Source organism: Abrus precatorius, unplaced genomic scaffold (genome assembly GCF_003935025.1).
Source record: "Abrus precatorius isolate BTA unplaced genomic scaffold, Abrus_2018 Scaffold10, whole genome shotgun sequence".
Lineage (NCBI taxonomy): Eukaryota > Viridiplantae > Streptophyta > Magnoliopsida > Fabales > Fabaceae > Abrus > Abrus precatorius.
This window is the reverse complement of record NW_020874292.1, coordinates 4,997,240-5,022,891: the sequence shown is the minus strand read 5'-3', so window position 1 is coordinate 5,022,891 and position 25,652 is coordinate 4,997,240. Positions and strand designations below refer to the sequence as shown.

General features: G+C 32.4%; 3 protein-coding genes across 8 annotated transcripts; 1 reads left to right on the top strand and 2 right to left on the bottom strand.

Moving 5' to 3' along the window:
• Positions 1-488: 488 nt before the first annotated feature.
• LOC113862859 (cyclin-dependent kinase E-1-like) lies at positions 489-9,131 on the bottom strand. 6 transcript variants are annotated; one of them, XR_003504496.1, is made up of 17 exons: positions 8,769-9,081; positions 8,196-8,306; positions 7,706-7,809; positions 7,572-7,614; positions 7,357-7,455; positions 6,884-6,953; positions 6,345-6,439; positions 6,216-6,249; positions 6,030-6,114; positions 5,798-5,875; positions 4,805-4,852; positions 3,513-3,545; positions 3,161-3,269; positions 2,464-2,676; positions 2,306-2,372; positions 1,610-1,911; positions 489-533 (listed from the first exon to the last, which is right to left on the bottom strand). XR_003504496.1 is itself a non-coding variant. In XM_027496133.1 (16 exons), exons 1-15 carry the CDS (start codon positions 9,000-9,002, stop codon positions 2,307-2,309), a joined length of 1,422 nt encoding a protein of 473 aa, XP_027351934.1. In that variant the 5' UTR covers positions 9,003-9,131; the 3' UTR covers positions 1,318-1,886; position 2,306. The 6 variants fall into 6 exon arrangements, 4 of the variants coding, with proteins under 4 accessions (XP_027351934.1, XP_027351921.1, XP_027351942.1 ...); XM_027496133.1 differs by lacking the exon at positions 489-533 and having other exon boundaries at positions 1,318-1,886; positions 8,769-9,131; XM_027496120.1 differs by lacking the exon at positions 489-533 and having other exon boundaries at positions 1,469-1,911.
• Positions 9,132-11,735: 2,604 nt separating this feature from the next.
• On the top strand, positions 11,736-17,541 carry LOC113869056 (fatty acid amide hydrolase-like). Its single transcript, XM_027505182.1, has 20 exons — positions 11,736-11,835; positions 12,161-12,270; positions 12,362-12,422; positions 12,518-12,705; positions 12,898-13,027; positions 13,464-13,541; positions 13,640-13,787; positions 14,084-14,196; positions 14,396-14,471; positions 14,556-14,627; positions 14,711-14,762; positions 14,930-15,001; positions 15,113-15,193; positions 15,417-15,517; positions 15,608-15,700; positions 16,206-16,274; positions 16,361-16,425; positions 16,536-16,597; positions 17,071-17,166; positions 17,482-17,541. Exons 1-20 carry the CDS (start codon positions 11,736-11,738, stop codon positions 17,539-17,541), a joined length of 1,827 nt encoding a protein of 608 aa, XP_027360983.1.
• Positions 17,542-19,157: 1,616 nt separating this feature from the next.
• Positions 19,158-23,458, bottom strand: LOC113846027 (filament-like plant protein). Its single transcript, XM_027473830.1, has 4 exons — positions 22,513-23,458; positions 21,818-21,995; positions 20,044-21,395; positions 19,158-19,614 (listed from the first exon to the last, which is right to left on the bottom strand). Exons 1-4 carry the CDS (start codon positions 22,621-22,623, stop codon positions 19,288-19,290), a joined length of 1,968 nt encoding a protein of 655 aa, XP_027329631.1. The 5' UTR covers positions 22,624-23,458; the 3' UTR covers positions 19,158-19,287.
• Positions 23,459-25,652: the final 2,194 nt, after the last annotated feature.

Sequence of the window (25,652 nt, the reverse complement as noted above, 5' to 3'; positions counted from 1 at the left end):
ATTGGCTTCTAAAATGCATTGTCCAAGAACCAGAAGAAAATGAAGATGGTATTATTGGCCCTTTCTTAGCAAGTGATACAGAAGCTCCTCCTATTTTCAGGGTTTGCAATAATTGGTACCATGAAATTGACAAGATTTCAGAAATTGAAGTCTCCAAAACCATTAGTAATTTTGCCTCAAGTTTGCACCACTTATATGAGAAACTGGAAGAGGAACAAGCATTGAAAGTTAGAGTGCAATACCTTTTAAAGGATTATCAGTACAGGCTTAAATCCTTCTGCAAGAAGAATGGCATCTACTCACAGTATTGTTTCTCTTTTATCAATATGAAAGCCTCGGAAGATTTTGTAGTTGGTGAAATTCCACTACTAAGTGTAGCTGATGACAATTTAGCAACTTCAAGGGAAAAACTGGTTGAACAGAAAAAGAGACACCAAGTTGTTTTCAATCATGTTAATGACGTTGCTTCAAGTTGCTTACAAGAGGGTCTCACTCCCATTTTTAAGGCTCTTGGAAGCTTTTGTTCGGAAAATCTGAAAAATTATGAGCATGTCAGGTTATTAAATTCTAGCCCCCATGAATAAGTAATCATGTGTTAGAACCTGTTGAACAGAATAGAACCGAGAATAACACATTTTTGTAAAGTAGGTTACAAACATCATGGGCCCTTGTTTTAGCTTACCCTTTCATTGTGATGATTTGGAATATAATATTTGCTTTTCTTAATGCAACTGCTCAATGTGTATGGGGCTTTAGGCATTCTTTCTTAGTTTTTTGCATATAAATCAAGATTGCCTTTTGTGTGGACTGTAAAATAAAGATTGCTAACGAGGAAAGGTTTCGTTTTCAATGCCAGACAAAAAAGTGTAGTTGAAAAGTTAAAAAACACGAACACCATAATTAACATTAGGATTCACCATATTTTAATAAATAGGATTTACCTTCAATTCATCCGTGACAGAATCGGCCAGGTAGGTAAGATACGTGGATATTATTACCCAGCAGAAGTACTCCCAAGTACTTCTTGTCGTTGACTCATAAACCAAATTCTTTGTAATATGAGACCCTTAAAAAACCAGAATGAAAGAAAGGAGGGAAGTACCCCCGGAGACATCTCTACGTTCAAGAAACGAAATTTGCCAGTTAATTTGCCACAAACTGTTTTCCATACCTGTATACTGCTCCTCTACCTGCCTATTTCGATTTACTTGTTTTAAAAAAGCATTTGTTTTTTATAATTTTTTTTTAGAGAATTTTTTAAAAAGTGTTATTTGTTAAGTATAACTGATCGTCAAAAATATAAACTCACATGTTTCGGACAGAAGGCTTTTAACGATTACATATATACCACTATGTTCCCAATAAATAGTCTATACTCCAAATTAATCCGACAGAATACAACAAAATCAAGATGGAAAAAGATAATGATCACCTCATTCATACGAGTGACGTGTAACTATCTTCCACTAAGTTATGCATTATTCCACAACGTGTACAACATAGCTACAAATTATCAGTTTAATCACTAAAAGTTTAATTTTGGAGAAAAACCTACTCTGTCTAACATTTTATACAGCCTAACAGTTGTGAGAATACAAGAAAACCGTACAGGTAAAACGTGATATATATAAGTGCCTCCAGTAGTTCACCCATTCCTATTTTTATTCCCTTCCAAGGGCTCCACTGGTGTCCCAGCAAAACATAGCATGCATAGCATCCAATTTCCAGCGCCCAACGCAATAAACCTTTGACAGAAATAGAAACAGTGAGGTCCGCAAGCACAAGGCAAACCATCTGAACTTGGGAGTCATGACTTGTCTGGAATAAGCCCAAGTTCCCTAGTGTTGACTCCAAATCTATCTTCACTTTATCTCTACCAGCAGAACCTAACCATGGGACATGGTATTTCAGCTTTATCGCAAATATAGAAGAGTCAACCAACTACTAGTTCAAATATGCTAATAGGTTGAACAATGGAGGATAAATTTCGTTAAATTATACCAATTTGATGTCTGCCACAACCCACATATGACGAGAGACTATTTAAAGAGGTTAATCAAGTGATAACCGATTTGGAGTTTGTTAAATAATTTGCAAGAACCTTAGTACGAGAATATAAGAATGCCATGTTTAAGTCAAAACTTAACATAGAAATCTCACGAATCCCAATTGCACCTTCAAATTGCTCACACAACATGAGAAAAGCAGTGACACTCCTGATTTTTCAGATCAATGCAGTTCAAGTTTGTCTCTATGACAGCCACCACCATTGCCACTAAATACTTGGTGAAACAAAGGCATTTACCTTATATACGTCTTGACTTCTGCTGTGGAGGATATCCTGGCATCCCCATTTGATCTTTTCTTCTCAACTGTTCAAAAAGAAAACAAGAATATTACATCCACCTTAGAGAAAGGACAAAAACTAAACCCATGCTTCCTTTTCCCAAAAAAACACTAAACCTGTTGCTGATGTGCCTGTGGAACACCTCGTTGCACTGGGATACCACTGGGATTCATTCCACCACCCATCCCTGCCTGAGATGTGAGATTATAAGCTTGCATTGCCTGATGAGGTACTCTTTGCATGCCAACAACATTCATTGGCCGAGGAACAGATCTATTCGATGCATGACCACCAGGCATGCTCCCCGAAACTGCAGCTCCAGATGTAACCTACCTCAAGATTAAGAAATATATACATTCAAAAGTATGAAGCGGAGAATGTTTGTGTGTATATGCTTGTGCTATGGAAGCATGTAAATACAAAACTAATATTTACCAATAACCACAAATGGGTATATTTTTCAGGGGAAAAGGAAAAGGCAAATTAAATTTCAGAAAGTAATCAGAGTATCCATTAAGAGAAACCACTCAGCATAACACAGTTAAGTGACTTCAGTCCTATTAAAAATAGCAAAATCATGAAAATGTTCATGACTTCTTTGCACAATGTTGCAAAACTACTGAGTATAACTCAGATAATATAAATATAGTCCATAAAAAGAAGATCTAAGGACAAATTTGAATCATATCCTGTATTTCTGATATGCCCCACTCAATGAGAATTCTAAACCGATGAGACTACGATATTAAGATGGCTTACTGATAAATTAAGTGACATAGTTTTTCAAGAGGATTTTCAGTTATCTATGCATACCGGCTGTGAAGGTTGCATGTTAGTTGTCCCTTCAAAATCAGTTGTTGTGTCCACTGGACGTGTGGGATAACTCACAAATGTCTCTCCAGGTTGGCAGGGTACAAGTGCACTGAACATTAATGTCACAGACATGTTTAATTGAATAAAATTGATTTTGGAACACAAGCTTAACTTAATGAAGACTACTACTTATGAAAAGAACTATGTGAATATTGTTTATCTATAAATCTTCCAAAACAAATTTTTAGAGCAATGAAAAATACTCAACGGTGGAAGCAAAAGGCTTTCCACAATCAAAGTTTAGGGAAAAGACCAAACCAAAATAACGCAATGAGGAAGAAAAAGGCCTTACTTCCGCCCAGGTAGTGGTTCAATTTTGAAATACCTGGCAAGCAAAGCATAAGGATGTTTAAGTGAAAAGATAATAGCTGAAAGATACAAAGGAACTAATTATATAACAAATAAAGATACACATATATAATTATATATTACAAAAAGGTGTCTTTCCATCAAAAGTCACGTGCAAATCCATCAACATAACTGAAGAATCTTTGCATCGAAAGCAACACCCTATCTTTAGCTTTCTCTACCATACATCCAAGTCAAGTCATATTGATGAAGTAAAATTGCATCAACTTCAAATCTCCCATGTTTTCAAGATCTCACTCTTTAGTTTGTATGATAAAATGAAGACAGCAAGCCACAAGCAATTATGAAACAATCAACAAACTAACTCTATGAACACATGACATGGAATAGCTAACATAACTAATAGTACTCTTAGAGGAATTGACAGAACATCAAGGCAACGAGGCCATTGAGCTTGGTCAAAAACAAAACTATCAGAAATATTATTAACTAATAAATATCTTTTAATAACTTCTTTTAAGGTTCTTCTGAGTCTTCCTCGACCTCTTTTTACCAGACCAATAGTGTCATCCACATGACATGGAATAGCTAACATAACTAATAGTACTCTTAGAGGAATTGACAGAACATCAAGGCAACGAGGCCATTGAGCTTGGTCAAAAACAAAACTATCAGAAATATTATTAACTAATAAATATCTTTTAATAACTTCTTTTAAGGTTCTTCTGAGTCTTCCTCGACCTCTTTTTACCAGACCAATAGTGTCATCCACTCTATTAGTGCTTTCAATAGTCTTCTCTATACATGATCAAACCATCTTAAATGGTTTTAGTAATTTTTTTCACTATAAGTACTACTTCAATATTATCACTCATATGATAATTTCTTATCTTATTTTTTCTTGTGTGTTCACTCATTCACCTTAACATTCTCATTTTAACACAACATTTTTTTCTTTAAGTAAATGAGTTTAAGAAAAGCTTCTCGACTTGTTTTGACGAAGACTACAACAATCTGTGCCCACCAACATAACTATAGCAACTTCTGATTATAATTATATTGAACACAAGATAGAAAGTCGAGATCCAAATCATTCAATAAACCTTCATAAGCATGCCATATCAAGAAAAGAAAACATAAACGGAAAAAAGGTGAAATCTTGTCAAGATTCAAAGAGACAGAAGCCATCAACCAATGAAATGTTAAATCATACTTCTCAGTCACTAGTCATGTAGATTTTCATGGAAGAACAAAGGACAATAAAGGGAGTCTTACTCATGCTCTAAAGCTTGTGCTGCTGTTATGCGCTTTCGTGGATCATATCTGCCCATAATACACAATCCATTTTATTGCAAAACAAGAAAAGATAAGGCAGAGAGAGGGGGTTTTCATGAAGACAGAAAGACATTACATTCACATATTCACAAAAGCTATATGAAATATTTACAAATTGAATGCCACATGTGACAAAACTGAAATAAGTTCACATTTGGTTAGCTAGAAACAATGACTGTAATGGGAATGAGGATAGAATAATTTTTCCTATCAACGTGTTTGGCATTAAGAAAATTAAACAACTACTCCATTCTACCCCTATATGGTATGCCAAATCAGGCAGGAATTGTAACGCTCTTTCATGCTTCTAAAGAACCGCAAATCCAGTTCTACTGATTTAAATTATAGAATTTTTTTTAAATATATTCTAATGAAATTAATGTCACTCAAATGATATTAAATAACTTGTTCTGTTGTATGAAAATTTTTATTAAATTTCGGGAATAGTAAATACAAATTATCACATATGTTAGAAAAATTAATAAATATTTGTGAGTTGAAAAATATATTAGAATAATTATTTATAATTTTAATTATTCTGAAGAGGTAATGTATGTGTAATTACAAAAAAAATTAAAAATGCAAGAAATAGGTTGAAAATTCTTTTAAATTAGTAAAAATATTTTTAAAATATAGAAAAATTATTTTTAGGTTAAAAATTTGTTAGAATAATTTTTTTGAATTTTCTATATTTTCTATATTATGTATATAGACTAAAATGCCCTTGGTAAAATTTTAAAATGACCAAATTGCCCTATTAACCAGGTAGTTTCCATGCCTGGCCCATTACTAATTCTGAGCCATTTTTGGTTCAATTTTAAATGGTGTTCCACTCCACCCAATGGTCAATTTAGCATCATGAAAGAAAAATACAACGTCCTTTTGTACAGGCATAGCAAAATCTCTCTCAGAAGCTTAGAAGGAAAAACTTACTCAAGCATCTTTGACAAGAGGTCATATGCAGGACTTTTTGGAGATAGGTGTACAACATTATAGAGGCTGGCGTTCTCACTGTTTGCAAACAGCAGCAGAACAGATCCATCAATTTAATAAAAAAAATTATCTCGAAGACCAGGCAAGAAAATGAGAAAACAAAGGATTCACACCATATGAAAATAAGTCTATCTGCGTTTTTTCGTATAAATACATTAAATAATGATCTTACTATTTGTGTCCCTGTATATGTTGCGTATCTTGTTGCCAATGGGGAAGATTTGCTAAGGAAGGCCACTTTTCTAATGTTGGATGGCCTGGCACAGTAACAATGTCCACTGATGTAGGTCTGGAATATCATCAAAAGAATGAACACCCCCCAGTAGGGAGAAAGAAAAAATGTAAGCAAATAAATTACCTAAAACCTTGAATATCTTGTCAAGTTGATCGAGCTGCACATGGAACAAGGATTTTTAATCCAGAATGACAAGGTGTACTAATTCAACTAATCAGAAAGCTGTAAGTTATAATATCAACTATCAAGTACCTGAAAGGGATTTGGTGTAGCTTTGACTTCTGCACCTTGAAATAGTGGCTTCAAGGTCAACAACTCAGCAAAAATGCAGCCCACAGCCCACATGTCTAAGTGTCTATTTAAGAAAACATAATCGGACCAATTTTCAAATTAGATCATACAAACACATTTATTTATTATACAAGGTTGATAAGCCTATCTATGGATTGTGAGTACCACACTCCCCAACATCCACATGGATAGATTCAAATTTTCAAAATTCAGTTATACCAGGCCAACATTTCTTGTAGACCCTCAATACTTTGACATAGATTCGTTGACAGCAATAACTTATTCAAGAAACAACCTCAAGTCAAATTAGCAACAGCAGCAAAAGTACCAAGCATCTTGTCGGTATATAGGTTAAAAGACTCAAGAAATACCCATGAAATATTAATAACTTCACACATGTATAACCCTGAAGTTAACCATCAACTTTTTTTTTCACTGGCACAGTTGCAATTATTTGACTGGCAAATCTTTCAATATCTATAACTTAAATTAAAGGATACCAACAGCACTGGTATAATGTTTTGCTCCAAGAAGCAGCTCAGGTGCACGATACCAAATGGTTACAACTACCTGCAAGTTCATATATCATAAATACAGGAATCTGAACCATCAACATATGAAAAGCTAAAATGTGATACATGTGCACAGCTGACGGAAGGTTATAGATGATAACAGGCAGTGCACGTTTAAGCACCCAACGTGTGCAGAATCAAAAGAACATGAGGCTGCCAGAAGACTTGACAGAGATCAATACACTAAACTTGAAACAAACAGTATCCATTACTCAGCTTATAGCAGAAAGCTGAGTTAGTGCCAGCCTTTAATCCACTCCTACTGTCAGTACTATGCTTGTTCAGATTTTAGCATCTTATATAATAAGAATAACTTATTTAAAGAACACACAAGAAGATTTCTCAAATAAACAGATGATATACACAACACAGGTCGATGACCACAGAAAAGGTGTCCATACCCCATTTTCAGATAATGGCTTCAAAGGGGCCTGATAAATCCTTGCAAGTCCAAAGTCAGCAATTTTAACAACCCCATGTTCCTCCCCATCACCCATAGCCTGTTCATTGAAAGTTCATCACTAATCAAAAGTGAACAAATAAATTTGAACCCAAATGTCAACTTATAGCAGTAAAAGAACCTAATCATACAGTGATAAGGTGGCCAAAATCGTACCAATATATTTGACGGCTTTAAATCTCTATGTATTATCCAATTACTACAGGAAAAATATAATAAAATAAGTCAACATATAAACACAAGAAAGAAAAGAAACCATTATTGCCAATTTCACAATAAAAAAGACTCACCTGTGCAGATAGTTTAGTCCATTGAGCAGCTGCCAGAGTAACGATTTAACAGTATACTGGTTTATGGGTTGGCTGACTTTGTCCCTGTGATGTCTTATTATTTCCTGCCATTCGAGATTGCAATCTTTAAACTCAACTAACTAGAACAAGTAAATCCTTGCTACCTACATATCCATCTTCCCAGTTCCCATGGAAAATTCACAAAATTTTGTAAGATACAGAAGAGTAACATTTTTACAACTGCATAAAATCAATTGCAGAGACCATGATAATTATATAAGAGAAGATGCCACAACAACAACAAACCTAACCTCGCCACATGGGAATGTTAAAATCCAATATTAAAAAGCAAAAACACAAAAAAATTCAGATATCAGAAAGTACACTTTTTCACTGGAAACATTTTGATAAATTACAAAAGAAAATCACAACTTCAACTCAAGTGCCTAAATAAAATGCCAAATTAACAGTTATACAATCATATACTCACATAAAGATCATGTTCTGCATAATCAAAAGCTAGATACAGAGACATGTCTGCATGATTGATGTGGACATTCACAAGTTTCACAACGTTATCGTGCGCTATCTCCCTGAGTAACTGCAGCATCGAATGAAATTAACTGAAAATCAATCTAAAGCACCAAAAAAAAGAAATTAAAAATAAAACCTCCTCTAGCACAAGGTTTCCAAACGAACAATTCTAAATCTTTGGTACTATTTATTCCTACAAATCTTCCTAATTATTTACAAATAAAGTGTTAAACATATTTTGTGTTTAAGATAATTCATGCACGGTTTTATTTAATGCTTAGTTTACAAATTAAAAAAAGATTATTAAGAAATATAACGACGCTATTTTCAAACTACAAATAACAAGTATATTAGCGTTTTACCTTATTCACCATCCAATGCTTAAAAAGGAAATAAAAAAAACCTCAATTCCTTGGAAAATTCAAAATAAAATAAAGTAAAAACTCCAATACTTTCAGCGAATAACTTCCGTAACTGCAATTAACGAAACAGAGAAATTTCACGATAAATTAAAAAAAAAAAAAGGTACCATGATTTCACGGATAGCGGTGGGAGAGACACCGTCACCATCCTTAGATTGTTTGAATTTCTTGATGGCGATGGATTTTCCGCGATTAGTAGAAGACTTGATTCGAGCGAGGAAGACGAGACCGTACGTGCCTTCTCCGATCTTCCCTATCAGATCATACTGCTGAAGCCACTCCGGCTTGTTGCTATTGCTGTTCGACCGGTTGCCGCCGGTGGTGGCAGTGCCGTCTCCCATGGTGGTTCGATGCGTTTCGATCACGATCTCAATTCAACCACGTAACCGAAGCTTAAGGCCCTGTTTGGATGCAACGTTCGGATAAGTGAACGTAAAGCATTTTTTCAAGTAATAATAACAATCCTATACAGTAAAATTTTTTAAAATTAAACTGTATTAATATATTAAGTTGCATTGAAAAAACGAGAATCGTGAATTTTAAATGGAGAAAAATTACAACTAGAAAAGGCAAGCAATAAGCTGAACTTTATATTATAATAACAATAAAAATGAAAATGTACTAAAATATTCACGTAAGAACTAAAATATAAATTTTGTAAGTATAATAACTAATTTGTAATTAAAATATGTATTTTAAAAAATATGATTAAAACCCATCCAAAGTGTTATGTTAAAATATTTTTATTAAGCCATTAAATTATATAGCGTGAAACGGTTCGTAGTACTGTTACATTAATACGAAATTTTATTGAATTTTGCAAATTTATTACATAATTTTCTTTTTATAAACTTGAGTTCGTTAATGGATGGAAGAATGATTAAAGATTAAAACTTGTAATTAAAAGTTAAATTGAAAATAGTCGAAGCTCAGTTTGTGTACTTTGTTTTTCGTTGTTGTTGAACAGAGGTCACTTGTAGCAGCATCAACATGAACATCTCTTTAGTAAAAAGGGAAAATTTTCTCTTTCCATTCGATGTCATTAAGATTTGTGTATTAATAAATTACGGGCTTTCATTTATTTCTCATAAAATGTGTCATGTAACATGTTCAACCAACTATGTCAGATGGTAATAAAAGTTTCTCATGATAATCAGATATATTAGAGTTTTAAACTTGCACAAACAGAGTCTTTTGATTAGAAAGCTTAATGAATAATCAAATGCTCAATCAATATTACTGTCTTCTAACTTGTTAGACATGGAACATAATAAGAGTGCAGAAAGAGTTTATTTTAATGAACAGTTCAAGTACATGTGGACCACCCATTGTTCTTTATCTTCAAGCTTAGTAATCTCCATGACAGAAATAACCTTCACTTATGAATAAATAAGGTAGTATTTGGCATATTTTATTTAAGTTTTAAAAGTTATAAAAAGTTTTTAAGAAGTTAAAGTTCTTTGATAATAATATTCTTTTTATGACTTCAAAGTTATTTTTAAATAAATTTTCTTGCATAATGTGCTATGAACTTTGGAATAGAAAAATAAAACTGAGAATGAGAAGTTCTTCTCAAAATTAATTTATCTTAAAGCTATATATATATATACACACATATTAATTGTTTTATTTGATACTATATATATTTTCCTTAAAAAGTCACAAAATATTTTTAGTTATTTTAAAATATTAATTTGTAATTAATGCTATATTTTCCTTCAATATCCTCAAAATCTGTTTCCTTGTCCTTTGCAATATATCAGTAACTAAGAGAAGTAGTTGCATCATAATACACTTTAAAAGTTCTAACAACCACTCACCCCCACGGGAACATGTCAAGTCACAATCATGAAAGTGTTTTAAATTCATGTGCTCTTTAGTTTATTCACTGCAATTATATTTCTTATATGTAGCTGAAAAATGAAAATGTTACCGAGTCTTCGATGCAATTCAACCAAAGCTTGGTAAGAAGACATGGTCATGTGAAGCAACTTCTTGCAGTGGACCACTATAAATGTCCATACAACTCAGACAGTAAATTGCATTAACTTCTATGGTGCGTCCTACGACATAAATTAATATAAAATAATAAGGTTGTAACAGAAGGAACCTCGTAGTCATGCAGATTGGAGTGCCAGAAGCAGGCCTCTACCAAATTAGCAACATGTTCAACCTGCACACTCCACCAACCCTTCATCATCAGTTCAAATTACTACCATGCATCACACAATCTGTTTTCTATCAGATTTATTCAAATTACTTTAAATTAGTAAAAACAAGATACCTCGTTAATTTCTGCTGTAAATTGTAAATATTTACAATTTTTTGCTTCTACCTTAACAGCATTTATAACTAATAATGATAATAAAAAGTCTAGCATTTAAAGTCAGCCTCTGACTTTGTAAGTTGTAGTGGATAAGAAAAGATTGGCATTTCCTTGAAATTTGGGTTGCAAAATTCTCAAATGTGTTGTTTTATACAAAAGCAGTTGTTGAGTTTTTCACACCAATTCTCAAAGAGACACCAAACTTGCCTTGAGGTTTTGTTTGCAAAATGTTTTAGATAAATGTTAATTAGTGTTCTTACAAAATGTTAAAAACATAGATTTTCAATGCATCTCAATGTAATTTTTAATAAAAAAATTTAGTTTAACCAACCCTCAAGATCCAATTTTTCATGCACAACTTTTGAGGATAATTTTAGTTGTCTGCTCTATTTTTTTATTGTATTTTCAATATGCATATACACAAAATATAAAAAAAAGTAAGTAAAAAATAAAATTCATTGTATAATATATGATATTAATTTTAGTTCTCTTACTGGAGTGTAAATTGAGAAAATTACACCATTTTCACGAAAAGCACTTTGATTACTACATGTCATACCAGATTCTATCCATCAGCATGACAGTTAAGAATGCATGGATAAAAGCACATTGAACTGCTACCTCATTCCTCTAGCAATCTCCGCCAGATCTACCTATAATTAGTTATCTACTCTCCTTCCTAACATCTTGCTACCTCTCTCTCTCTTTTCTTTCTGTCCTACTAACGAACTACACATTTTCTTGGCTAATGGATTTGTTCAAACAAAAGGGTGTGGTTTACACTCCTGTGAAGGATGTTGACTTAGGTCCCTATAGCACTGAATTCTACCTCCAAGCCAATGTCAAAGGTTCATTATGCATCGTCTCTTCTTTTCTTTTACTAGATTCTTGGCATCTTCATTTCTTATTCTCTTCATATGGTTTTCCATCAAAAGCTTATTATGATTCTCTTTCTGATTATGATATTTAATATTCTCTAGTTCGAAGCAGAGGAATGTCATTGTATCAGGTTTACAAAAGGTTCTGCATGGGCTTTAAGTTTTAACTTTCAACGATAATATTTGAATGTCATTGGTTTCTCAAGTTCAGAATCTTTGCTTATACAAGTCTTAATCTTGATGGATGATAACCATGCACATCCACAAAATGCTAATGATATTTTCAATATCACAGCTCCTCGCATGACTGGAATTTTGGTCAAAATTTTCACTCACTTATTGGAGTGTCCACTACTTGGAACTTTGGTACTGTTCATATTGAAAGGAAACAATCTTATTCATAAGGTATGCTCATGGTCCATGTTTCCATGATTGAATTCCATTCTCTCTTCATAAACTTCACTAAGCAAATGTTCTTTTTTATTTGTTTCTGCAGCTTATTACAAATGCAGAGTTAGAAGAGTCACCTCTCTTTGTTCCCGTGCATGATTTTGAAGGTTTGAGAGAGATTATGGACATGAGCATATTGATTGCAAAATTTTGGTTGGCCTTGATAGAAATTGCATCACTAATTTTGGTTTATTCTTAGTAGACATAAAAGAGAAAGAAGTAAAATGGTTGGATCCTTCTTTATCTCCACCAGAGAGAGTTCAACTTGCACTAGATTGCTTGCCTATATCTTCAGAAGAAACACTTGATGGAATAAATCCTTCATTCTGTCGGTGGACAATAATGGATTACTCCAAAGCTTACCTATCAGGGGACATTACACCAAGCATGGTAGTTTTCATTGTTTATATTCTTTTAGCATGTTGTCATCATGCCATTTATGTCTTCACTCAATCAACACTTGGCATGCATGAAGTGATATTGCTTTACATTGAATAATCTGCTACTACAAGGTCATTCAATATACGGTATCTCTGATGATTACATAATTAAGTCCTCATTTCAAGTAGTTTCTTTTCACAGGTTGCAGAACGACTTATTGCTGCTATTGATGAATCCACAAAACTCCCACTCCAAATGGGATTCTTTATTCACTATAATGCTGATGATATACTAAAACAAGCAACTGAATCAACTCTTAGATTCCAAAGAGGTACTTCATAGCAACTCAAATATCAATTCAAAATCAGATGACTTCCTTCAACCTGTATATGATGCCATCTGATAGTGTTATTTTTATTGAAACTCGTAAATATGAATAATTGTCCTTTCTGCAGCCAGAAGTAAAATGTATGCTACTTACCTTTCCCCTACCCCACTTTCTGACATACACATGTGCTAATGGTACAAGTCTCAGGAATACTGTTTCTAATATTGAAGGCATAGAAAAGAATAATTTACCAATTGTAGTACAGAAATTACCCTGTCATCATTTGCATGCCATTAGTCAGACTAGTACTATTAAGTAATAACTGTGGCACTGATTTCCTTTCTTTTTAGGCTTTCTCCTCATTTATGTTCATATGTTATGTGTACTCTACCTGTCAACCATGTTCAGATACTCATTTGATGCAATATTAATTGTGCAGGGGAAACTATTTCCATGCTAGATGGAGTTCCTGTTGCTATCAAAGATGAGATAGATTGTTTGCCATATGCAACAACAGGTAGTGTAATGTGTTGTTGTTCTCTCAAAGGTATCATTCCAATGATTAAGCTATTGATTTCATGATTCACTTAAGCATCTTAAAATGGTGTCCTCAAGGAGGTACAACGTGGCTGCACAAAGAGAGGCCTTGTAAAGATGATGCTTGCTGTGTTAAGCGTCTAAGATTGTGTGGTGCCATACTTGTTGGGAAAACCAATATGCATGAACTTGGGTCTGGAGCTAGTGGGATCAATCCACATTATGGGTACTAGTACCATGTGTTATACTTACTCATAGTCAAATTATGTAGCTGGCAAAATGAGCTTCCTAGTCCATTCGGGCCAATCTGGTGCACACGGCAGGCTTTAGTGGACTGGGTCAAAATTTGGGCTTTTACTGATTAAGCCCGGATCGATTTAAATGACCCGAATTTAATTCAGGCCATTTTGCCGGCTCTAACATTATGTTACATTTTTGGTGGACAGTTTTATGAATCAAGTACTAGGAAATCTACACAGAATTAGTTGGTGATAACTGCATTTATGTTTATTTAATTTATAGGCCTGCTAGAAACCCATATGATCCCAGGAAGATTGCTGGAGGTTCTTCTAGTGGATCTGCTACCGTGGTGTCAGCTGGACTGTGTCCTGTTGCTCTTGGTGTTGATGGGGGAGGTATTTGATTTATATCTGTACATGAAAGACCAGAGAAATCAGCATTTATTTTGCTTAGTAGCATTGAACATATATCTGTTTCAGCCAAAGTGATATACATGAATCTACTAGGTAAATCTATTTCAGTAGTGCATGAATATTATGAGTACATATACTAGAAAAGTTGATGAACTACTATGATGTTTGCTGATATGTTCAGGATCTGTAAGGATGCCAGCTGCTCTTTGTGGTGTTGTTGGTCTGAAACCAACTTTTGAACGTATACCTCATGATGGGTAGGTATTCATTTTTGTTTTATCATGTTTAAATACATGGAGGGTTGTCATGACTTAGAAGAATGATCCCTTTCCTATATTCAGAGTTCTTCCACTAAACTGGACAGTTGGAATGGTTGGAATACTATCAGGCACTGTTGAGGATGCATTGATCACGTTAGTAGTCCTTTCTATGATACACTTTCTTCTAGGAAGTTCTAAGATTGGTTTTTAAGCATCTATTGTTCCATTGTTCTTAGTTATGCAGCTATTGGTGGTGAAATTCCATCACATCAGCCCTCTACTGTATTGGTAAGATAATGTTTTCAAATTAATGATTTTGATCATTGTTTAGTCTTCCCATGTTTAACATAACATAGAATTATGATTTGATTTGCACTTCCAAATTCTAAGAAACTGATTCTGAATTTAACTTCTAATCTCTTTGAACAATGTGAAATCATTGTGTAATATTTTAGACCAAGATAAACCTTCCGCTGCTGAGTCTAACAAAGTTCATATCTGATATCAAGTTAGCAAAATATGGGAAGGTTAGACACCTTTTAACCAGTTATAAATATGTGCATTATCATTCCCACGGATTGAAAAAGAAGATTGTTCTAACATCATTATGTTGTTTAACCACTACTTCCATCAATTAGTGGTTTGATGATTGCAGCGATGATGTCAGAGTATGCTGCTCCAAAACTTTGCACAAGCTTCAGGATCATTACAATTGGAAGGTACTGCAAAATATAAAAGTACTAATAAATGGTGACTAGATATTACCATGGTTGCTACTTTCCTTACTGGAACAAACTACAGATAATTTGATTGTTTGATGTGAAATTGAAAGAAGCAATCTTTTAAACATAGAAAATTCACAAAGCACAACTCCATCATTGAGAAACAGTACATCACTACCATTACTTGCTAATATGCTAACTTTGTTTTTTGAAACATAAGATTATAGATGTGACCATACCAGAGATAGAAGCAATGCGCCTGGCACATTATATAACAATCGGATCTGAGTCTTCCACATCGCTTGATTCTTTTAAAGAAAAGTATGATATCTTATAAAATCTTTGTTTTCCTCTTCATTGTCCTCTAGATTGAGGAGTATGGTTGCTGATATCACCTAATTACTACCAAAGGAATTTTGCAGAATTAGGATGGGATGTAAGGGTAGCACAAAATATCTATGGTGCTTTCAGCGGCTTGGAGTATCTTAAAGCTCAGAGAATTAGGTAAGATATGAATTGTAAGAATATTTATTTAACATTAGGATTTGATCTTCTCAAGGGTATGTTAAATTATTATTATTTTTTGGCTTAGTTAATTTTTTCAAACAAGTCTCCTGTAAATTATTATTTATTACTAAATGGTCATTTCTGTTTTTTTTAAATTTATATTTAATCCCTCAAAATATCTTAAATTTTGTATTTAATATCTCATTTTATCATAATCAAATAAGAAATTCATAATATTTATGAGAACTAAACAAGAGACTCGTAATATTTAAATGAACCAAATAATTTTTTTTATAATATTTAGAGAAACTAAATAAAAAATAAAAATCACAAAAAGTGCATTTCATTAAGAAAATTATATTATGAAAGGCCAACTTAGAATAAATAAATAAATAATCAGATGAAAAAATTACAAAATTTAGAAGAAATAAAAGCTTAATCAAGCCTTATCTCTTCCTCTAGTAGATTATTGTTAATGGCAGCTTGTTAAAAATATGAACAGGAATCGGCAATTCCAACTTCACAAGAAAATATTTGCTGAGGCAGATGTGATTGTCTCACCAACAACGGGGTTTGTCCTGTTTTTCTCAAACTTGACACTGTTGATGGGTAGCATTTTTGCACTTTAGTGTAACACATTTATGATATTTATAACAGTGTGACTGCATATCCAATTCAAGATGATGCCCTGAAGACTGGTGAACTTGACTACGTGAATGGAGGTATAGAATACAATATAGATTAAATTCATTTGGTTAATGACATTAAGCACTCTGCATGTTCTTATGTAGCTGTTTGTAGCAATAAAAATATAATTTGAGTCCATTTTCAGCTGCACTTGTTCGTTATTCCATAGCAGGAAACTTTCTGGGACTTCCAGCTGTCACTGTTCCCGTAAGATCCCATTCTCCTTTCCTTAATTAATGACATTATGCTCTCTGCATGTTTCATATGTAAGACTTTTACATTTTATTACTTTAACTATTTCAAATTGTAGTAAGTTTTCATTTAAAAATATACTATCTATTACATTTTTATATATTTATAGACAAATATTAGCAACATAAGTCCAATTTAAGTAAATTTCAAGAGAAGTACATGTACAAAAAAAAAAGCATAAAAACTTCTCTTTTCTATTTAGAATTTTTCTCATTTTACTTTTCTAATATTTGAGAAAATAAATTATTTCTATTTATGAAAGAAATTTTATGTATTTTTATACCATTTTTTTTTCTCTTATAGAAACTTCTCAAAAATTTAAAAAATGTGTTAGGGAGACATTTTTTAAAAATTTATATGCTATATATTTGTTTTGTTTTTAGTCATTTATTCTCTCTCTGTGTATTTCACACTTCACACTTTCACAGGTGGGATACGACAGATTGGGTTTGCCCATTGGGCTTCAGTTTGTTGGAAGGCCTTGGTCTGAAGCCACACTCATCCACTTAGCATTTGCAACTCAGGTCAAATTTCTTTCTCATAGATACTGCAGATTATTTTCCCTATTACCCAAAATAAATTTTTATCAGAAATATGCTGATAAATTTATAACTTGATAAAATTCAATTTTTAAGATTATTTTATCTCATTCTCACATATATTATGTTTGTGATAATAATGTTAGTTTGATTTTTGTGTTGAATAATTAGTATTAATTAATAACGTTTTCTCTTTGTAATATTTAGTAAGAGCCTATAAAAATTTGCAATATTATTAGATATTGCAAAGTTGTTAACTCTTCCATCCCTCTAAAAAAATTGGTATTGTTATGATATCAGGCTATATGCATGTCAGACTACAAAAAGCCAGAGCTTTACTATGATCTGCTGAGAAGATAAAAAGGAAGAATAGCATGTCATTTCAAGCTATATATTATTTTTACAAAACTTTATGCCTTTGGTGGAAGTTTCAGTTTGTGCTCTTCTATTCAATTCATTAGCTTCCATTTTCATTTTCCTTTTTACCCTACTTATAAATCAACTCTCATAATGCATGTTTAAAAATGTGCTAAAAAACCTTATAATTATAGATTCAATTCAAAAACTATAATTAATATTATTAAAATAATTATAGATTTATAATTATTAAACGTAAATTTAAGCATGCTCTAAATCGATACATTTGTATAATTCACATTGTAGAAGTCCTTAAATTAAATTGATCTCCACTGTACTCAACAGTTATCACACTTGCAGGGCAATCAGTCGGTTAGTTTGTTAATTTTATATACTTAAAAACTAGCTTAAACTTTGCAAATTTATCTTTGCTTAAACTTAATTTTATTGAAAAGTAAGCTTATAATAAGTAATTTATATTTCTAATTTTTATTAAAGGTAATTTTGTTAAAATAATGTTATCTACATTGATTGGTAATTATAAGGAAATATAAATATCATTCAAATGATAATATCTGTTTAAATTATACAAACATTTTATGAATATATTCGATAGAGTTTTTCTTTTCCACTCCAAATTTGTCTGTTTGATTGAGAAACAAAACTATGATTTTGACGCAGAATTAATTTTGCTATATAAATTCAAACATGTTAGCTGCTGGCATTACTTTTAAGTTGCATTTGCAGCCTCAAAAGTAATTCTATAATAAAACATGCTGACATTATAAAGTATTTTTCCAGTTATATAAAAATTTGCTATTCATTTAATCATTTTGCTACGCACGATAGTCTTATTTTTTATCAAGCTCAGCCTTTAAAATAAAGTTTAAACATCTAAAATTAATAATTTTTATTAATAAATATAGTATTTATCATAACTTTTTATTCTTAAGATGATAAATATTTTTTTTTCTATTTTTAACTATTTATCCTCAACTCTAAGAAATGTGGTTAATATTTTAAAATAATAATAATAATAATGATACTGAATCTTAGTTAACTCACGACACTTAAATTTTCTTCTCTTGTAAAAAAATCAGAAAAAGATTCTCTCCTATTACATAAGGGTCATGTTCTGAGTTTTTTAATTTTCGCTTAAGCAAAAATATAAAAATACAGCAATATAACCCTCATGTTCGCACTTGAAAATAAAGAAATCTTGATCCAAAAAAAGTCCTAAAGATAAAAATTCATTAGCAATGGTTCCTTTTTCCATAGAATGGTTATGGTCTAATTGTTGAATGAACTAAGAAGCTCAAGTAAACAACAATAGCTAAATATTGTGTAAAACTCATTTTAACCATTTTATTTACTTAACATGGGAATTTACATATTAACAATTGGTATTGCTTTTATTTATTTTTTATGATTTTATTTTGTTAATGTAATAAATATTTTTTCTAGCAAAAGCTTGTCACTTGTAGTTTCTTAAAATCAAATCTAAATCTTCACATTTTTTATTAATATTTTCACAAGTTTGAGAAATTGAAACCGTCTCCTCATTTAAGCGTGAAGATACACAAACATTATTACATGGATGAACACAGCCCACTGTAATTCTAATTGAAATGTGTGAGAAATTTTGATTCTGCAAGAGGTGCTATTTATATGCAAACAAGTAAGTTCGAATTTATACATGAATAATTATAAACCATATATACGACTTTATTTTTTTCTTCATCTCATTTTTCAATGACTAGCTGTTCTGCTTACACTCTTGCTTCTAGGGTGGAACCTACCAAAAGTACTAAGGTTTTTTGCATAGGTAATAGATGGGTTTAGTGAACCTGAAGATTCAGAATCCCTTTTGGAGAAACTCAAATCAAAATTATGTAACTTCAACTGTTCACCACCGTTTTGGGATGCTGATGTAGCTTCACAAGTTAACTCCATAGGGTTGACCTCTGAATCAAGTAAGTCTTCCAATGTTGCAAGGGACTTTAACTGCAATCCAAGAGATTCAATGGTTTTCCGGCACTCAGCAAATCTAGTAGCAGCCAATACTAGTTCCTTCTCCTGCATTAAAAAATATGCCAAACTCTTTATATGAAAAGACTAATAAGTATAATAAGATGGTTAATGCTAAACATTTGACAGCCATGCTCACTTGTTCTTAGTTATTTAGTTAGTCATAACATGTTAATATTTCAACTAGAACTTAGCTTTCAGCATCATGCACTTGACAACCCTATTCATCATAGAAAAGGAGAGAGATTGTTTTAGACAATGTAGAATCAAAAACCTTTTTGGAACAACTTTGGAGGATAACTTGTTTGGGATATGTGTATGCGAAAAGAAAAAAAAAGTAAGTGAGAAATAAAAATAATTATATACAGCATCACATATAGTATCAATTTTCAATTGAAATCAACAAATTAAAAACTTGCAACCACCCCAAACAGGTCCTTAAATAATGGAGTTTCTACTGTATGTTACCAAACTGACCTGCTTTAACTCGCTATTAACACCTGCCTCATGTTGTATCTCAGTCTCTTGATGGAGTTGAGCTTCGTGCTTCATTCTCGAAAGTTCATCCTCCAACTTCTCACACTTGGCCAAATTCTCAGCAGACAAAGCTTTCTCTTTCTCAATCTCTTCCTCTAGTGAACAAATCTTTGAAACCAATTCTTCTGCTTCAGTTTGAGCAACTCTGAGTTTAGACTCAGCTATCTCATTCTTGTCTTGGGTTGCTTTTAGTTCTTCATATGCTTCTTCATTCGATTTGTTTGTAAGAGCTAATCGAGTTTGAAGCTCTACTACCTCCAACTCTACTTCCTTTATCCTACTTTGTGACGCCTCAAGCTGCTTTTGGCACTCAATTAGATCCATCTCTAAATCAAGTTTATCTGCCTCCATTTTCTCTAGCTTCTTTTCCAATGCAGCATTCTTTTGAACCATAGTTTCCACTTCAGCATTCACTATGCCATGGCCAACATTAAGTTGGTCAAATGTAGTAGCTACCACTGGAAAACTGCTTACACTTTCTGTATCTGGCAATGCAGCAAGCCTTTCCATTTCAAGGAAATCATCCATCAGATTGATCTCAGTTGACAAGACCATAAGATTTTTTTCTTTAGTGTTTTGATTCGTAAATTGATCAATTTCTGTAGTTGAAGTTGATGGCCACGAGTCACAATGGCTTGGCTCACCTTCATTCATATCCCATCCTCCTAATTTGTGCATATCACTTTCAACTACAATTTGCCCCTCTCCACTGTCTGACATGCTATCAGTGAAAGACTCTACATAAACTGAAGAGGCAGTCATAGACTTGTGATCATTAGCAGAGAGTGTTTTGCGAGCGACGGCTTTCAGTTTACGGCATTCAGCTTCAAGCTTAGCCACCTTCTTTATACTCTCCAAATGTTGCTTGCTTGCTGCTTCAGCAGCTTGAGTACTCAAATCCCTCTCTATGGTCCTGAACTCAAGTTCCTCGAGTCGAGATTGCAGCTCAATTTTAAGGCTTGAATTCTCTTTCTCCACATCTTCAAGCTTCTGGTGAAGATCAGAATGAACTGATGTAGCAGCATCTGGTTTAGCTCTTTGAAGTTGAGTCTTGAGCTCAACACCTTTGCTTTCAAGGTTGGATCTGTTGGATTCCAAGCTATGAGCGTTATTTGCAACAGTTTCATGGATCTTTAGCTCTTGTTCTTCTTTAGCATGTCTAAGCTGCTTCATACACTCGTTGAGTGCCCCATCAAGATGACTGACTTGGTATTCAAGAACTGAATTTTTCTGTTTGGCAGCATCGAGTTGTTGTTTTAAACTCGACACTTCACTTTCAGCCTTCTCCCAGCCTAAGTAAAATCAAAGTCAATATAGAAGTCTTATAGTTCATTGATTAATATAAGTTTTTCAGCTTCAAAAAAGAAAAATAAAGCAGATATGTTTCAAAGAATTTGGATGTAACTTCCCAATAATCCCCTTAGAGTAGAAGTTTATGATATAGTATGAGGCTTCCCTAGGCAGAAGAAATTAATCATGGACAATCAGATAAAGCAGAGTTTAGTATAACCCCTGTATTGTGTTTGGATAATTTTTTATATTCGTTTTTCATAAACCATAACAATGTCAGCACTTGAACAAATACAATCAATCAGGTCAAAAAACACAAAGTCAATTGCAACTGCTCCATGCCTCAATGGATTTCTCACTTAGATAAACTTGTCTGCCAAATCAAGGAGATTATTGATATGCAAGGTGACCAAGCAACAAATACCTGATACAGCTTCTTCAGCAACTTTAGCATGCTGCTTTACCAAGTCTTCTTTGGCACTAATGTTTAAGAGAGCAGCAGATAATTTTTCTCTTAGGGTCCTCGCGTCAGTAACTTCTTCATCATTTGGTGCAGCCTCACACATGACTTCTGGAGATGAAGTAGCTTGGGTGGAATAAACCTTCACAGCATGGCGAAAACATCAGATTCATCAAATCTCCCCCCCTCCCCTCCCCAAACTTGAGTAATTTGAACAATCAGAGATCTTAAACTAAAGGGAGGAGAGAATCAATGGTTTATAAGCTTTCGAAGAGTAGTAGTAGAAACTACGAAGTATCTCAAGAAACTGACTAGTAGAAATGGAAATATTATTCCACTCTCTTGTATTCTTGACTCAACAGGTTTTCTCTATTTCCCCTCCCCCTCAAGGTAGCTTGGACGAGGCCACATTTGTTCAGAATTCCTCAATTTTGTTTTCATTTGAGTAAATAAGTGTTGAGGCCAAAGCATTTTAACTTCCATATCTTCTTTATCCCTTTCAATAAAGAATAAAACTATCACTTCCAAAAATGGCTTCTAATTCACAACATCACAAACACAAAAAGCTATCCAGGTCCAGTATATTATCCCCCCACCAAAACCTTTGGTTCAGTTATGCAAAACAAAATTAACAATGTATGTAGCTAAAAAGGTGGTACCTGATCATCAAAGAATCTTTCTGAATGAGATGACATTGATCCAAAACTCTCAGTTTCACCTGGACTTTTCTCAGATGACTTTCTTCGCCATAGCCAACTCCTACGGTCCATACACAATATAGGCAAAGAAGCAACTCCTTATTCCCTCACAGAACACCATGAGCCACACAACACAACCAACCCTTTGTGCAGAAACACCACTCCCAAGACCCTTTCAAAGCTGAGAACTGGATCTGGGGCTATCAAGAGCTCATTGGAGTGAATAAGAGGAAGCAAGGAGAGATGGGAAATTGTTGTTTAAGCAAAACCCAGAACTTAAAAAAGAATAAGAGAGCAAGGTGTTTAACCAAAGGAAGTAACTTGAAAAGAAAAACAAAAACTTTGCTTAGAATTCACTTTCCAATCCCATCTACCTCGATTTTAACATTTATACAGCGAAAGGGATCACTGGTCAGACCTCGCTCAATTCCAAAAAGATATACACAATTACAAAATAAATAAACAAAAATGTTTAAACTTTAGAGGGTATCTATTAGACTGTTACTGTTACTATTATTCTATTCCTATTTCCTTTTCACACAAAACTTTGTCACAGGTACAAGCATTAAGCACCCACCTACCATGAATCCCCAACTTCACGCCATGGGTAGTGAATAAAGAAAGGATATTTACTGTATCAATTCAAATTCTGAATCCAAAGAGTGATGAAGAGGAGGGAATTAACTTAAGGAATGAAGATAAGAGAGAGGAATGTCAGAGATAGAAGGGACATAATTATTGAACAAGTTTGTTTGTGAAGGAAAGAGATATTGGAAAATGGGAGGGACCATGCAGTGACAGACATATGAAAAGGATAAGGGTGTGTGATCGTGAAGTGTAGATTAAGGTGGTCTCAAACAAAACACAGAGAGAAGGTCCAGTGTTAGTTTTATCTCAAGTTCTTCATATACACAGGTAAGGTATTCGGGGTTTTATTCAAACAAACACTGCCTTGTTCCCGCTTATTGTTATTGGTTTGGTCTTGAAATCCACTACAACCGTTAAAATTGTTGTACTCATTCCTTTCTTTTGTTTTTGTCTTGTTTTTCACTTTTATTATGCTATTACTGCACTGTGTCCTTTTTTGCAATGCAAATTGCGAGTACCATATGACACAATATGTGACTGTCTCTTCTCTTTGGGTTCCATGTTGTGTTGTGGCGGCCTTCATTCCCACCACACCAATGTCCCTTTGATTCCTCCCAATCTTTTGACAATCATTGCAATGATTGGTGTTTTATTTGACTTCAATTTGTTTATGGTGCTCTTTTTTCCTTCTAAGCTTTTGATAATCGTTACTATGTAATTTTTATTTTTAATTATTTAATGAATGATAATAACCCCTTTTTTTATTTATTTAGAGATAAAGAAGAGTTTTGATACTACCGACAACATACCCCCCACGCAGCTACTAATAAATGCATAGAAGACTAAGTCACGCTCCAAAGGAAGTTACTCTTTAAATGCTGTTTGGATTAGCTCATACTTAATATCATAGTTGCTCTATTTCTTCACTTCATACAAAACCTTTTTATGTTAATTTATATAAAAGTACAAAATGACAAATATATATATATATATATATATTAAAAGTTATGAATTATTATGTTTTTTTACATATTTTTGTATTAATTGTTGTAAGAATATTATTTCTCAAATTTTTATAAAACAAGATAAAATTAAAATAATGTGAACAGCTGATTTTTGTGTAAGGCATAGATTGCTTCAACTTGGTCTTCAAAGTGGGTGAGAGATGGGCATTTACAGAAGGTATTGCTGACATTACATATATTTATAAGATCATCCCTCTTAACGAAAATATTAAAGAAAAATAAATAAAATATCTTAATAAAAATTATTTATTAAGTTAATATATATTTGATCTGTATAGTTTGTACTTATTTATGAATAAATTTTTATATAAAAATTATATATTTTAATTCATATATCATAACTCATATATAACTTCTGTATTAAGTTGAAAAGTTTACATTAACTTTTATTAAATTTTTTTACGTGCAATCTATCAAAAGCTTGTTTTATCTTTAGATAAAAAGAAAATGTTAGAGAAAAATAAAATTGATTAAAATAAAAATTTATCTAGTAATTATTATAATAAAAGGATATAAAAATTATTTATATTATATATATTTTTACATTAAAATGGTTAAAGAAAATATTGTTTTTCTTTATTTTTTATTTTTCTCTGCGTCCAAATAAAACTTAAAAAATTAAAATTGCAATCACGTCGAGAAAGTCAATTGAGTGTAGTTATATATAAAGTTTGTTTGTTTAAGACTATTTAAATTATTCTCCTGTTACACGTGCCATCTCGCATGTTCTACTAATTTATTAGAAACCTACATTTTGTTGCCAAATATGGTGAATTCGATAATTGAGCGAATAGGTTGAGCTGTTATATTAATATTTTTTATTGATATTAATATCTTATTTAATTATGAATTAATATTAATCAATTATTTAAAATATATATTTTAAATTATTAGTATTAACTATGATATTATAATAAATATATTATTATTATTATTATTATACTTTAATAAAAATATTTTATAATAGATTAAATTGTTCAACCTTATAATGCCTCACAGGTTAATGAGTTAGATAAATGTTTCCCTCATTAAATAGATAAGAATAGTTTAATCATGTATCAATGGTCATTTTTCAGTAAAGAAAAATGTTACATTAGAATAATTTTTTATTCTTTTTAAATACTTGATTTTTTTTATTTCTTTTTCAGAAAAAGTATAAGAATAAATATAAATAACAAAAAAATATTAAACATGATTTTGAAAGAGATGGTGGAAGCAATAGTTCATTTTTACCACCGTACTTGGAAATGGAACCCTAAAATGGTTCTTTGACTTAGAGAGAGAGCATTTATCAGTTCTCTCCCACAGATATTTCTACAGCAAAAGAAAAAACAAAAGACTTTAATAATTTGGTGAAATATACATATATTTAACTTCATTTCTTGATAAATTAAAAAAATTACTATAATCTATATTTTTAAATTATGAAGTTAATATTTCAAATCGTAATATATTCTAAACAACTGAAATAAAAGCCTTTAAAAGATG

What these genes read in the sequence shown, in the direction of transcription:
- LOC113862859 (XM_027496133.1), bottom strand. Translation starts at nt 9,002, where the DNA reads ATGGGAGACGGCACTGCCACCACCGGCGGCAACCGGTCGAACAGCAAT. An exon ending in CTACACCAAATCCCTTTCAG is followed by an intron (nt 6,250 to 6,344) that starts GTACTTGATAGT and finishes TTCCATGTGCAG; the next exon opens with CTCGATCAACTTGACAAGAT. An exon ending in CATATACAGGGACACAAATA is followed by an intron (nt 5,876 to 6,029) that starts GTAAGATCATTA and finishes GTTTGCAAACAG; the next exon opens with TGAGAACGCCAGCCTCTATA.
- LOC113869056 (XM_027505182.1), top strand. Translation starts at nt 11,736, where the DNA reads ATGGATTTGTTCAAACAAAAGGGTGTGGTTTACACTCCTGTGAAGGAT. An exon ending in TCCCGTGCATGATTTTGAAG is followed by an intron (nt 12,423 to 12,517) that starts GTTTGAGAGAGA and finishes TATTCTTAGTAG; the next exon opens with ACATAAAAGAGAAAGAAGTA. An exon ending in ACTTGACTACGTGAATGGAG is followed by an intron (nt 16,426 to 16,535) that starts GTATAGAATACA and finishes GTCCATTTTCAG; the next exon opens with CTGCACTTGTTCGTTATTCC.
- LOC113846027 (XM_027473830.1), bottom strand. Translation starts at nt 22,623, where the DNA reads ATGGACCGTAGGAGTTGGCTATGGCGAAGAAAGTCATCTGAGAAAAGT. An exon ending in AAAGATTCTTTGATGATCAG is followed by an intron (nt 21,996 to 22,512) that starts GTACCACCTTTT and finishes CATGCTGTGAAG; the next exon opens with GTTTATTCCACCCAAGCTAC. An exon ending in TGCTGAAGAAGCTGTATCAG is followed by an intron (nt 21,396 to 21,817) that starts GTATTTGTTGCT and finishes GATTTTACTTAG; the next exon opens with GCTGGGAGAAGGCTGAAAGT.